At 33.9% G+C, this 13,438-nt stretch overlaps 1 protein-coding gene across 1 annotated transcript; it reads right to left on the reverse strand.

The window, feature by feature from the left end:
- Positions 1-751: 751 nt before the first annotated feature.
- Positions 752-4,944, reverse strand: LOC143048542 (uncharacterized). Its single transcript, XM_076222266.1, has 5 exons — positions 4,849-4,944; positions 2,792-3,242; positions 2,400-2,570; positions 1,845-2,120; positions 752-1,604 (listed from the first exon to the last, which is right to left on the reverse strand). Exons 2-5 carry the CDS (start codon positions 3,233-3,235, stop codon positions 1,119-1,121), a joined length of 1,377 nt encoding a protein of 458 aa, XP_076078381.1. The 5' UTR covers positions 3,236-3,242; positions 4,849-4,944; the 3' UTR covers positions 752-1,118.
- Between the last annotated feature and the right edge of the window lie 8,494 nt (positions 4,945-13,438).

Here is a 13,438-nt window from a genome sequence, read left to right on the forward strand (position 1 = left end):
TTGTGTTCATTGTTTATGTGTTCGTGTATGCCTTCTGCTTTAGTAATGCACAGGGGCTTGTTACAAATATGTTCCCACTTGAATTATCTCTCCAATGACATATATTTGTTATCTTAAATAACCTCTATAACTATTGTAATCCATAAAACAAACTCGACATTTTTGAAATAGAACGAATCGAGGCCCTACATTTGAAAATGAAAGTACTAAAGTGACACCTATCGGAAAAATATATTTTCGGCACTCTCGGGTGTTTACATAAATGTTATGCTTTTCGGAAGTCTGCGGTATTTTTTATTACAATAATGTAAAAATTGGCGGGAATTATAAGGAACATACTGTCTTTCGTCCTCATATTTCGGTAAACTCCCGAGAGAGCCGAAAAATAAATTTTCCGGTAGGTGTCGCTTTAGTACTTTCATTTTCAAATGTAGGGCCTCGATTCGTTCTATTTCAAAAATGTCGAGTTTGTTTTATGGATTATAATAGTTATAGAGGTTATTTAAGGTAACAAATATATGTCATTGGAGAGATAATTCAAGTGGGAACATATTTATTCAGGTCACAAAGTAAGTGAAAGTCTTAGAAAAAATTTACAACAATAATTTGAAGCATTGTCGCAAATTAGCTTCCTCCCTTGTGTTTTTTTAGGGGTTCGTATGGATAGTAAACCCGGCAATTGTAACAAGCCCCTGTGAGTAATGTCAGCACATGACCGGTCAGCACATGGTTAAATCAGAAGCAACAGTAATTATTATTTATAACCTATTTTATTCACATGTATTTGAACTATTTACATATATATATAACAAACCAATAATTGTTCACTATATACATTTGTATATACAATATTGAAACCTTATTTATCACAATTAATTTATCACAAAAGTGAACTTGGCTGAACTGTGCCTTCCTTCTTACAAATGTACACTATATATTATATTTACATTATTTACAATCAGGATAACATTTGATCTGTTATGAAATATACACAGCAAAACAAAAATGAAAATGTTTGTCCGAGACATGATATATATTGTTAGTCATCCCCTTCTTAGATGAGTATTTATAACAAATGCACCAGTATTACTAGAGTTATAAGTGCCCATATATAAATTCTATACATCTATGTGTTTCACAGTTCTTATTGACCCTTTGTTTGACCAAGCGTAGTCATAATGATTCAATGCGAGTAGTTTATCTTGGCTTTTCATTAATGGACAACTTCGAACAAACAGTCGCATGTCTTTTTTCAAAATGTCATTTATCTGAGACTTCACGTCTGACTTTGTCAACAATCTAGTTTCCCATGACCCTCTATCCAAAATGAATCCTTTACTTGACTTGCAGTAAACAACATATCTCCTACAACGTTCTCCATTTTGTACTGCGAACTCGTATAAAGTTGGTTTCTTGTAACTTCCGCCACAAATTACTTTCCTTCTGTATCCTTCTGAATCCCCATGCCGTTTTTCCCACTTGTGCTCCTCGTCAGCTGGCACAGACGATACCATTGCCACCTGCCATTTAGACCAATGTGCGCTATTCAACATGAAATTTGTCTCTGGAACATTTTCCCTCTTTAGTTTTGGCAAGTTTTGTAACTGAAATGTACAAAAGTAGTCTATTATAAAAACTTATTTTCGAATTAGTCTTATATAGTTAAGAGTCTTTATTAAATTAAATTGAATTTATTTAATATATTATAATATATATTTATGACTACGAAGTTGATCTATTAAACACAGATATGTTTCAAATATATACCTGAAATTTCATTACATATTTTTATAATCAATAAAATAGTTTATAACTAATGCTTATATCACATACACATTGCATACCTTGTATTTATCAAAAAGTCCGTTTTTCCTTTTGTCCTTCAATTTATCATGCTTTGGTTTGAAGCGTAGAGCCTTTGTCTTTATGGTTTTCTTTAGTACTGGCTTTGGAGTAGGTTTTAGGGCTTTTATAGATCCAGGCTTTGTTAACGATGGTATCTTTGTTATGGGAGCAGGAACTGTATCCATCACATCAGCGTCTGATCTCAATTTCCCAAATAATGCATCTAAATCTTTATGAACCGTCGACCCTCTAGCCCGAACCTCTTTCTCGTAGTTCTAAAATATTAATAACCATGTTTCTTAAACTAGCATGTTTTGACTTGAAAATTATCAAAATGTTAAACTTTTCTGATATGGTGAAATTTGTTTGTTTCTTTTGTTTGCTTTCTATTATAATGATTAATCGTCATTTGCCATGTTGGTCCTTGATCGGTGAAACAAAATATGTTTATGTTTATGTTTGGATTTCAATATGCAATCATTAAAGTCGATTAATTTTTGCAAGCCTAGTTTTGTCTTGATCAAACTTATTTTGTGGGAATATTAAATATCTACCTGTAAGAGAGTTTCATCGTGTTCTCTGTAACAAATTGCCATCATAAAATCAAACATGTTGCTGAAATCTGCTAATTCTAAACATTTGCCATCTGTGGCAGTAGACATCTTTTTGTAGAAGTCCTTCGTTGAACTATAACCTCTGCACTGTACGCCATATATTCTAACATTCTGAAAAATATATATTTTTAATATTATTCTGATAACACAAGTATAAACAAATAAAAACATCAACAATAAAATCTTGTTGACAGTGTTGTGTGCATAATATGTAAACAAATATTAAATTAACTAAAGTTAGTTTTTTGAAATACCAAAAACAAATGTTTCTCGATGAATGGGTCAAAGTATGAAATATAGTCATGCAGATTATAATCTACGAAAGAAATTACCATTGTCATTAGCTGGTATGCCTCTTTCCTCCAATCTATTTTATAAGTTTTCCCGCCATATTTATATCCGGGTTCGTGTGGATCAGCATCGCCAATCATCACAAGCGCTCTCTTTGACCCTGGGGTCCAAGACAACTTTTGGACGTTTTGTAAAACAAGTTCGTAGCATTCATCCCCATCACCACCGCCGGTAGATCCCACATTTTTTACCCAAGTACACAATTCTGCTACATTTGTCGAGAAGTCAATATGTTTCGTTATGTAGTTGTGTTTGTCACAGTAGTCACCATGAGCAAATACTGCCATTCGAATACCAGGAATGTCCGCTTGGAGGCGTTGTATCATGTCCTGAACATTTCCTTTCACTTCATTGATACAGCCAGACATAGATCCAGTCGTATCAAATGAAAAACATATTTCCATCGGCCCACCTGGTAAAGTCATCTTTGATCTGAAAAAAATATAATGCATTATAATCATACGTATATATGTTTGACTGCAGAGTAAACTAAATAATTTACTTCTTAGTGTTTATCTCTTATTATTATCTTATATGTTATCCTTCTACATTGTATGTTAAGTTTAAAACAAATCAAATTTGTCAAATAAGATACATGTATTAAAACACAACTTATTGCCGATATGTTTTGTTTTTTTGGAACATGATTCATTTACCGGGCTGAAGTACGTTCACTATTCACTATTCACTTTTCACTATTCAAAATTCATGAATAGTGAACTGTGTTTTTTTGCACTATTCACTATTCAAGTTTGTGAAATTGAATAAATTTAGTATCAACTTGTATATGTAAAAATGAGAAGAAAAAAAACCCGATATGGTATGCTTGCCAATGAGACAACTCTTGACACAGATATTTAAAACAGCTACTCACCGTACGGCCTTCGACAATGCACAAGTCCCTACAGCATAGTCAGCTATGAAAGGCCCCGAAATGACAATGTAAAACAATTCAAACGAGAAAACTAACGGCATTATTATTTTATCAAAAGAATGAACAAAAAACAAGTATGTAATACACCAAGAAACGACATTCACTTGGGACAGGCACATACACACGGAATGTGGCGGAGTTAAACATGTTAGCAGATCCCAACCCCAACCTAACCTAGGATAGTGGTATAACAGTACCCCATAAGAACCAACTATAATAAAAGTACTGAATTACTGAACATCGGTCACAAGCACCTGTCTCCCATCTCTACGCATGAAAGTAAGGTTAATGTATAAAGAAATATTTATTTTGTACGATAAGTTCGTGCATAAATGATGAACAAACAACCACACCGTAACAACTATTATATTGTAGCAGATACTTCTTAATCTCTTTTATATATATTTCTCTGATTGTAGTAATGTTTTTTGTTACATGTATTTCTATTTGTATTCATTCGATGAGTTTATTTTAGCCTTACACAAATCATTTTTATAAGGTCGTTCTTATGTTGCACTGTTTCACCACTGTCCTAGGTTAGGGGGGGGGGGGGGGTCACGCTAATATATATTTAACCCCCGCCACATTCTGTATACATGTATGTACCTGTCCCAAGTAAGGAGTGTGTAATCAAGTGGTTGTCGTTTTTTGCTGTGTTAAATACTTTATTGTTTTTCGTGAATTTTTTGTACATTAATAAGGCCGTTCTTATTCGGTGACTAACTATGGTGTATGAGCTTTTCTTATAGTTGAAGGCTGTACAATGACCTGTAGCTGTTAATTGCTGTGTAATTTAGTCTCTTGTGAAGTTTTGTCTCATTGGCAATCATACAACATCTTCTTTTTATATATCCAGGACATACAAGAAGATATTAAAGTTATTCAATAATAAACTTGAATAGTGAATAGTGCACAAAAACACAATTCACTATTCATGAATTTTGAATAGTGAAAAGTGAATAGTGAATAGTGAACGTACTTCAGCCCGGTGATTCATTTCGGGCACCTGTTTTTGTTGTCCCTTTTATCGTGTTTATGTCGTTTGAAAAGAACTAATTTGAAGCTGATGCAGGTGCTTTTGTCTATAATAAATATAATACTCACTTTTATTACAATATAATTGTAAATGTTTATGCTGTGAACAACAGATATATTATGATCCATATTAGTAATCATACGGTTTATATACTGTCAAAATCTGTTGACGTAAACATTTATATAGATAAAAATAAGTCTGATCATGTAAACAATTTACAAGAAAACACACGAGGTTGTCCGAGTAGACACCTAAATCGACAGAAATGTTTCGTATCAGTAGAAAAACTATATGAATATTGGCTCAATTATATTTGCATTTTCTGTATTTTTTCTCTTGATTGATATTTACATTGTTTTTGAATAAGCATAACTTGGGAACTCATTGTATTAATAAAATGTAAATTGGAATTCTCCCAACGTATTATTAACTATCCATAGCAATTTAGTCGTTGTTGGGAGAATTATGATTATGACCAAATTGTTTAAATATAACTTTTGCCTGTACAACCTGTGCAGAGATTTCAATGATAAATATCATGTTTGAATAAGACCGTGTCTTCCCTTTTTTGAATGATACTTTGGCCACATGCATATATTTCGAATTTGTTTACTGCAACATCGTCCGGGTACGTATAGCTGCTTGGGAGATTTTGTACTTAATGAGAGAAATGGTACATGTTCAAAATGTTATTAATCATGTTTAAGTAAATAAAATGCAATACTATTGTATAGTATCCAGTGTAATTGATTAAGATATTCACCTCGATAAGTTCTTATGCATGAATAATTGAATTATTTTAATAACTCAATGTAGTAACAAAATGTGAATAAAAATTCTCCCAACGTATATAATACTCTCATAACATTGATCCATGGCTACTTACAAAATGTAGTTGGGAGAATTTTAATCAAGCCGAAACTGTATAAATGGAAATGTTCAATGCACAACCCGAGCTTGGGATTCGATGAATGATATAATTGATGAAGAAGGAGAAATGTTTTTCTTTTTTAAAATTATACTTTGGCCACATGCATATAAATATTAGCATTTGTTGACTGCAACATAGTCCGGATACGTAGGTACTTGTGAGATTTTGTACCAGAATATTGGTACATGAAAAAAATGTCCAGTTATTAATTAGGAACATGGGAATTACTGTTATTTTGTATACATGTTAGTCTCTAGTTCATTTGAAATAGATCTTCACTTTAATTAGTTTAGGCATGTTTTTTCTGCGCATGACTGATTTACGTGAATATACATAAACATAATAACTTTAACATATAATTTAAGGTTATAATTTCTCCCTACTTAAATGTCAAGAGATTTACAAGATATATAGAGATAGTCCTACAACATGTATCTAGTTGGCTTCAGACAAGAAGATACGATACAACGATAGCTAGTTTACATATAAGAATTAACAACTACAATGTTTACGTCTATTCTAGGTTTTTTTCTCATTCGAAAAAGATCAATTTGTGTTGATTAAACCCAGAAAGTCACACTTACAAAAGGTTTATTTTAGCTATTTTTTCATTGCTTAATTCTGTTTTGTTGTCATTAAATTTATACCTTATCAAGGCATGAATAGTTGTTCTATCTGTCTTTATTAAAATCTGAACTTGTGGCTCAGTAAAATATGTACAACAAGGAAATGTACTCCTATTTTAAAACAAAGTCTTCGATGATCCGCCATTGTAGTGATGGGTAAATTGTCAATTACTGAAGTATTCTAAACCCAAGTTGTGAAGAGGACCTATTTGGGGCAAAATTCGCCGCGTATAAAGAATGTTATTTGACGCAAGTAACATTTTGGGCCAAGAAATCATTTTACAAAATGAGTCCATTAACATGTCTTACAAAGGTCACAGACAAATTTTGCAAACCTTGTATAAAATATTTGAAGAAAGTGTCCAGACCTTTGAATTTTTATCGGTGTGTCGCTACAGAGCTACAGGATGTCAACCGTAAGATTTAAAGCGATCTCATATATCGTGCATTAAACTTGCATAAGGTGAATCATTCTATTGAGACACGATGATGTTTTTTGGATTAATAAAAATGAGCCATATTTCGATTCTTGATGTCGTGTCAGAGTTATGGCACCTTTACTGTCAGAATTTAAAAGTCAATGATTTTGCGTAACGAACATTGATTCGTACTAGACAGAAATTACTAGGACGAATATTTAGGTGCTAATTCAAAAGATAAAAATCTATTTACACGGACAAAATATTCCGATTGTAGCCGGCAGTTTGTGTTTTTGTATCTAATGCCGCTTGTTATAAAGAAACAAATAAATACTCATTTTACAGTTGTTGGTTTGTGACAGTCAGGGATCAAACAAAATCGATGCCAGCCTGTTAACCCGAGAAGAAAAAGGACGGATCTTATCGCTTCTGTGTTGATTATCAAGGATAGAACAAGGTAACTGTAAAAGATGAATATCTGCTCCCTCGTATTGACGAGTCCCTGGAACAAGTTGCTGGCAGTGCCTGGTTCTCATGTTCAGGTTACTGGCAAGTGGAAATGCATCCTGATGATAGTTACAAAACAGCTTTCGCTACAAGACGAGGCTTGTTTCAAAGTTATGCCCTTTTGTCTATGATGTGTACCCAGTACATTTGAAAAGATTGGTGGAAACAGTTCTTGCTGTGTTGCAATGGGACATTTGTTAAGTTTCTTAAGATGATGTAATCGTAGCTGGAAAAAAATATTAGTGACTTGTTAGTTAATCTTGATCGAGTATTTGAAAGGCTAGGTTCAGCTGGTCTTAAGCTTTAAGCAAAGAAACGTTATTTGTGTGCAAAAGAGGTATTATTTTTGGGACATGTAATATCAGGAAAGGAGATTCCTCAAAAATTGAAGTCGTGAAAAACTGGCCAATCCCAAGCAATGTGACTGAAATACATTCGTTTTTGGGACTATGCAGTTATTACAGACGGTATATACAAAACTTTACAATTATAGCCAGGTGCTTACACGTTCTTATAGAAAAGGGAAACCCTATGTATGATGTGTTAAATGCCAGGAATCTTTTGAAATTTTGAAAAACAATTCAAAACGATTCTGGCACATCCGGATTTCACAAAGGATTTCATTTTAGATACAGACGCAAGTATTGAATCAATTGGTGACGTTTTATCACAACTAAATGATCAAGGATCTAAAGTTGTGATAGGTTATGCCAGCCGAACATTAAGCAAGGTTGAACGGCGTTACTGTGTAACAAGAAAAAAAACTCCTGCAGTTGTTAACTTTGTAAAACATTATTACACTATATTTACGGTAGACGATTCATAGTTAGGACAGATCATAACTCCTTACGCTGGCTTATGCAGTTCCAAAATCCAGAGGGTTCAATTAACTTGCTGGTTAGAAGTCCTTAGTGAGTATGAAATACAAATAGTACATCGTCCGTGTGCTCAACATCGAAATGCCGATGCACTAAATCGTGTACCCTTTAAACAGTGTGATTATTTTTCCCATTGGGACAAAACACATGAGAAAAAGGAAGCAATGTTTACGTTTTACCGGACACCTCAGACGAATATAAGGATGATCAATCACATCTCAAAGAATTACAAAACAAGGAAAACGATCTTCTTTACATAAAGAATTGTTAACGAAATCAAAGACGTCCAATGTTTAGTGAAGTATCGGGTAAAGTTTTTGTTGTTCGAAGCTTGTTGTCTCAGTGGGAGAATCTGCAACTAAAAGACGAAATTCAAATCAAAAATTGAAAATTGAAAAGAGTGAAAACGACAAAAATCGACGAAAAGTGGTTCTACCGTTTACAGACCAAGAAATGTTCTTCAGCGATGTCATGATGATAAAACATCAGGACATTTGGGCACCAGAAAAACATTAGAAAAAATACGACTTACCTTTTACTGGCCTGGATTACAATCAGATGTAAGATTGTACATCAGGGGTTGTGAGTTTTGCTCTAGAATGAAACGACCAATTCCAACAAAAAGAGTACTAATGGGAATAGTACAAAGCAGTTTTCCAATGTAGAGAATAGCGACAGACATACATGTACTTGGAGAATTACCAGAAACAAGGAATGGAAACAAGTATATCCTCGTTGTGTCAGACTATTTCTCAAAATAGACAGAGAGTTTTCCGATGCCAAACATGGAGACTGAAACGGTAGTAAAACTGATAGTAGAAGAAGTAATCACAAGGTTTGGAATGACAGCATACGTTCATTCCGATCAGGGACGACAGTACGAAAGCTAATTGTTCTATGAAATGTGCAGAGTTTTAAACATAAAGAAAACAAGAACAAAGCCATATAACCCCCAATCCGACAGGATGGTAGAAGAAATTCATTAGAACACTTGCAAAAATGCTGAGTGCATATGTGAACGACAATCATGATGACGGGGACAAATATCTACCTTATGTCATGATGGCATATCGCAGTATCGAACATGAGACCACAGGTTATACGCCAAACTTTTTGATGTTCGGTAGAAAACCCCGCTTGACATTATGTACGAGATGCCACAGGCACAAAAATAAGTACCAACCAATAAGTGGGCTTAGAAAATGAAAGAAAGGATGGAAAGTGCACATTCAATAGTACGAAAGAATACCGAGACAGCAATGCGTCGACAAAAGAGATATCACGACTTAAAGCTGTCATGGCAAAAGATTGAAAAGGATGACGAAGTGTATGTTTATTTTCTGTAAGAAAAAGTGGACGATCACCGAAGTTTACTACATTTAAGATAATAGATCGGTGTACAGAAGTTACATACAGAGTCAACTGTGCTAATAGAGGAAAGGAGCAGGTAATTCATGTTGATATAATCCGCAAGAAGAATATGCAAAGTCTCCGAGACGAGGCGATAGAAAGTGAGAACGGTCAGGAACGAGAACCAGTTAACGATGTATGTAGTACAGAAGGTTGGGGAAACATGCAAAATGAAGAAGAGAATGTCTCAAGAGACTTAGGAACAACGTGTTTGGAAGAAAGTAGTCATGCGCCTGCAATGAGAAGGCGTTGTAAACCTGTAAGCCTGTATGGATGAAGGATTACTGTGTTGAATAAGCATCAGGGTGTATATTACATGTATATTAAAGTTAGTTTTTCATGATGTACATAAAATTGTATATATAATTGGTGTTGTTTTTATAGTTTATTCTAAAGATTAATAGTGTGTTCTTATTGTTGTATTTTCAGAAGGACATCATGTCGAATACCAAGAAAACACCAAGGAAGGTTGTTTTTACACAAGTCCTAGAGGAAAAGTTTCAATTCCATTCTGTCCTGTTGAATTTGGAAATAAGGAAGACAGAAACCGTCATTTAATTGAGTGTACAGATTATTGACTTTTCTGTTAGTTGTGTTCTTATAACACAAATAAGAGAGCTAATCTCACCAGGCACTTTAAGAAGGTTCATTGTAGTACAGATAATAAAGATGAATCCGAGGACACTGAGAGTGAGAGTGATGATAAGAAGCAAAAACCAATAACAAAATCAATCTATGAAGATAAAAGTAAAGATGAAAACAACAACGAGAAACCTGTATGTTCAAGTGAGCCTGCAACTCAAACAGTTGATAAAAATAAACAAGAATAACCACAGAACCAGAAGAAGGAGAACTTTTTGAAGCTGTTTACAGATTATGACGATATATCTAGTGATGAGGATGATGATGATGATTTAAAACTTGTTGATAAACCAAGTGAACTTATTGTTAGTCAGCCAAAGAATCCTGTGGACGAAATAGATGAGAGTGTGAACATGGGAGGAATTTTCAGGAAGAAAACAGACCCCCATGCCTATAATTGCACCAAAGAAAAGGAAAACAACTACAGTGCAGGATCTAAAAATGAAACTTGTCAAGACAAAGTATTAATACAGCGACTCTTGGATTTGATAAAATACCTCACAGATGTCAGTGTAGATAATATGAAGTCTATAAACGTGAAGACAATTACAAAGTATCTAAAAGATGGAAAACAAGTGAAAGTTGTTGAAATGAAGGTTCCTAAGTGAATAACGAACAATTTCTTGGAATAGTTTAATTTGACTTTGATTATTATATGCTTGTGTTGCTACATGTACATCGTGTTTATTTTTATTCAATCGAAAGAAATGACTGAAATAAACCATATATTTCTGCCATTTTTTTGTGTTTTTATCATTATGTGTCCTTCGGATGGGGACGTTAAATCCGAGGCCCCATGTACAGGAAAATATCAAGACCTGTGCATGTAAAAGACCCCTCCTGCAGATTTCGATAAGAGTAGGACTTGTTGCCGCTGCAGAGGCTAAATTATATCAAACCTATTAAATGCAATATATTTCGGAGTGGTCATCAAATTTCTGATATGCTTGTGCTTCTGGAAATTATGTTTAAACAAAGTTATTGTACAGTTAAAGTACAAGGTGTATATCTGCTGGTGTTGCAAGTTGCAAGAGGTGGCGTGAATCAGATGTGGATACTTAAAAATTCCAAAGATCTTTTAGAGTACATACAATCTAACTCTCTTTCATCTTGCAATACTTTTGACTTTTCTACTCTTTACACAAGTATTCCATATTCCATACTAAAAGACAAATTGAAAGAGTTGGTATTGCTTTGTTTCATAAAAAATAATGGCCAACGTAGATGCAAGTATCTTGTCTGAGGGAGGGATGAATCCTACTTTGTACAGGGTCACTCTGATCAAAACAAAAGACTGTCGGCATTCCAATGGGAACCAATTGTGCACCTCTTCTTGCCGACTTGTTTCTTTATTATTATGAGGCTGACTTCATTCATGAACTTCTTAGGAAGAAAGATAAAAAGTTAGCAATATCCTTTAACTCTACTTTCCGCTATATTGATGACGTTCTTTCACTAAATAATTCAAAATTTGGTGACTATGTTGAACGCATCTATCCCATCGATCCAGAGATAAAGGATACACCAGATACAGTTAAGTCGGCCTCATATCTTGACTTACATCTAGAAATTAACAATGAGGGTCGGTTGAAAACAAAACTTTACGACAAAAGAAATGATTTCAGTTTTCCCATTGTGAACTTTCCATTTCTAAGTAGCAACATTCCTGTTTACCCTTCTGGAGTACCTTCGATTACCCCTAGTTTTTGGTGGGGTTCGTGTTGCTTATTCTTTAGTTTTCTATGTTGTGTCATGTGTTATATTGCTTGTTTGTTTATCTTCTTTTTAGCCAGGCATTGTCAGTTTATTTTCGATTTATGAGTTTGACTTCCCTCTAGTATCTTTCGACCCTCTTTGTTACATTGTGGAAGTGTATTAGTGAGAATACAAGGTGTATACTTGCTGGTGTTGCAAGTTGTTATATTGTGGAAGTGTATAAGTGAAAGTGCACTGTGTTTAATCTTACCATTTTGGAATATATTCATTTCGTTTGGATTCATAGTGATAATCAGTGTGTGATTTGAGCTGTGTTCATATACATTCCTTGTGCATGGTGAAAGTGTAATTGAACATGCATAAGGTGATATTACAAATTGGTGGATATTGTTAATATATGTTGTATATATGTGCTATAATGTGTTCATACTTTTTGTGTGATATTTATCTGATGCATGTTGCATAGTAATCCGTTGGTGACATTGTGTAATAAAGTGTCTGATGCATGCTGCATAGTGATATATAAGTGACATTGTGAATTATCAGGCTTAATAGATTCTTAATACATGTTGCATAGCGATTGCATAGTGACATTGTGTATATATGTTCTGCAATAAGGCATTGTGTTTATACATAGTGAATGAGGAATTTTACCTTGTAATTTAATTTATGTGCGTTGTGTAGTGTATATATTTAACATATTGTAAATTCATTTAAGGGTGTGTTAATTGTTTAAAATAGGACAACTTGTTGTGGTGCAAATTTGAGTTAAACACTTGAAATCCTGATGTATAAAGATACGGATCATTGATCGCCCGTTACACGTTACACTTTCGTCCTCTTCTCTTCAATTGTGACATCACTGAATGCTAATAATTATTAAATTACTGCAAATGAGTGAAATAACGGATGTCACTTATTAAGCTTGATTTGCTGTACAATTTCAGAGTATATGAAATCACCCCTGTTAACGTTTGTGGGGTCCGTGTTGGTTATTTTTAACATTATGTGTGGTGTTTTGTGAATAATTGTTCACCCATTTACTTCAATGGTTTGTAATCTGTATCTGTTTAGTGATTTTTTGTTCATTTCAGTTTTTTATTGCTTCCTTGGTACTTTCATTCTAGTTTTTCAATATTTTTATATAATATTTAAGATCGATCAGTTGTAGAATATTTTTTTTTGTCAAATTGTGGTTACAAAAATGTAACACCAAGCTCATTACTATATGTTCCTGTATAAAATTAACGTTCCGACGTTTATGTCAATCTAATGATCATTCGAGCCCAAAATCCAAAACCTAATACAAGTGAGGAAAAGCTAACAAAGACAAATCAAATAATACTCGTATGTTCATGCCAGTATAGATATACCCAAAGTGTCGTAATCCGGAAAGGAATCAGAGCTTTGTCAGCGGAATTCAATATGCAATTGAAGACGTTCGTTTCCTAAATTGTCGTGTATAAGGTTTCTAATTTTACTTGACAACCAACAGCTTTCTATATTTCCCCGCGTATCATACGAAGTGA

The sequence above is a fragment of the Mytilus galloprovincialis genome, chromosome 10 (genome assembly GCF_965363235.1).
Source record: "Mytilus galloprovincialis chromosome 10, xbMytGall1.hap1.1, whole genome shotgun sequence".
Classification (NCBI taxonomy): domain Eukaryota; kingdom Metazoa; phylum Mollusca; class Bivalvia; order Mytilida; family Mytilidae; genus Mytilus; species Mytilus galloprovincialis.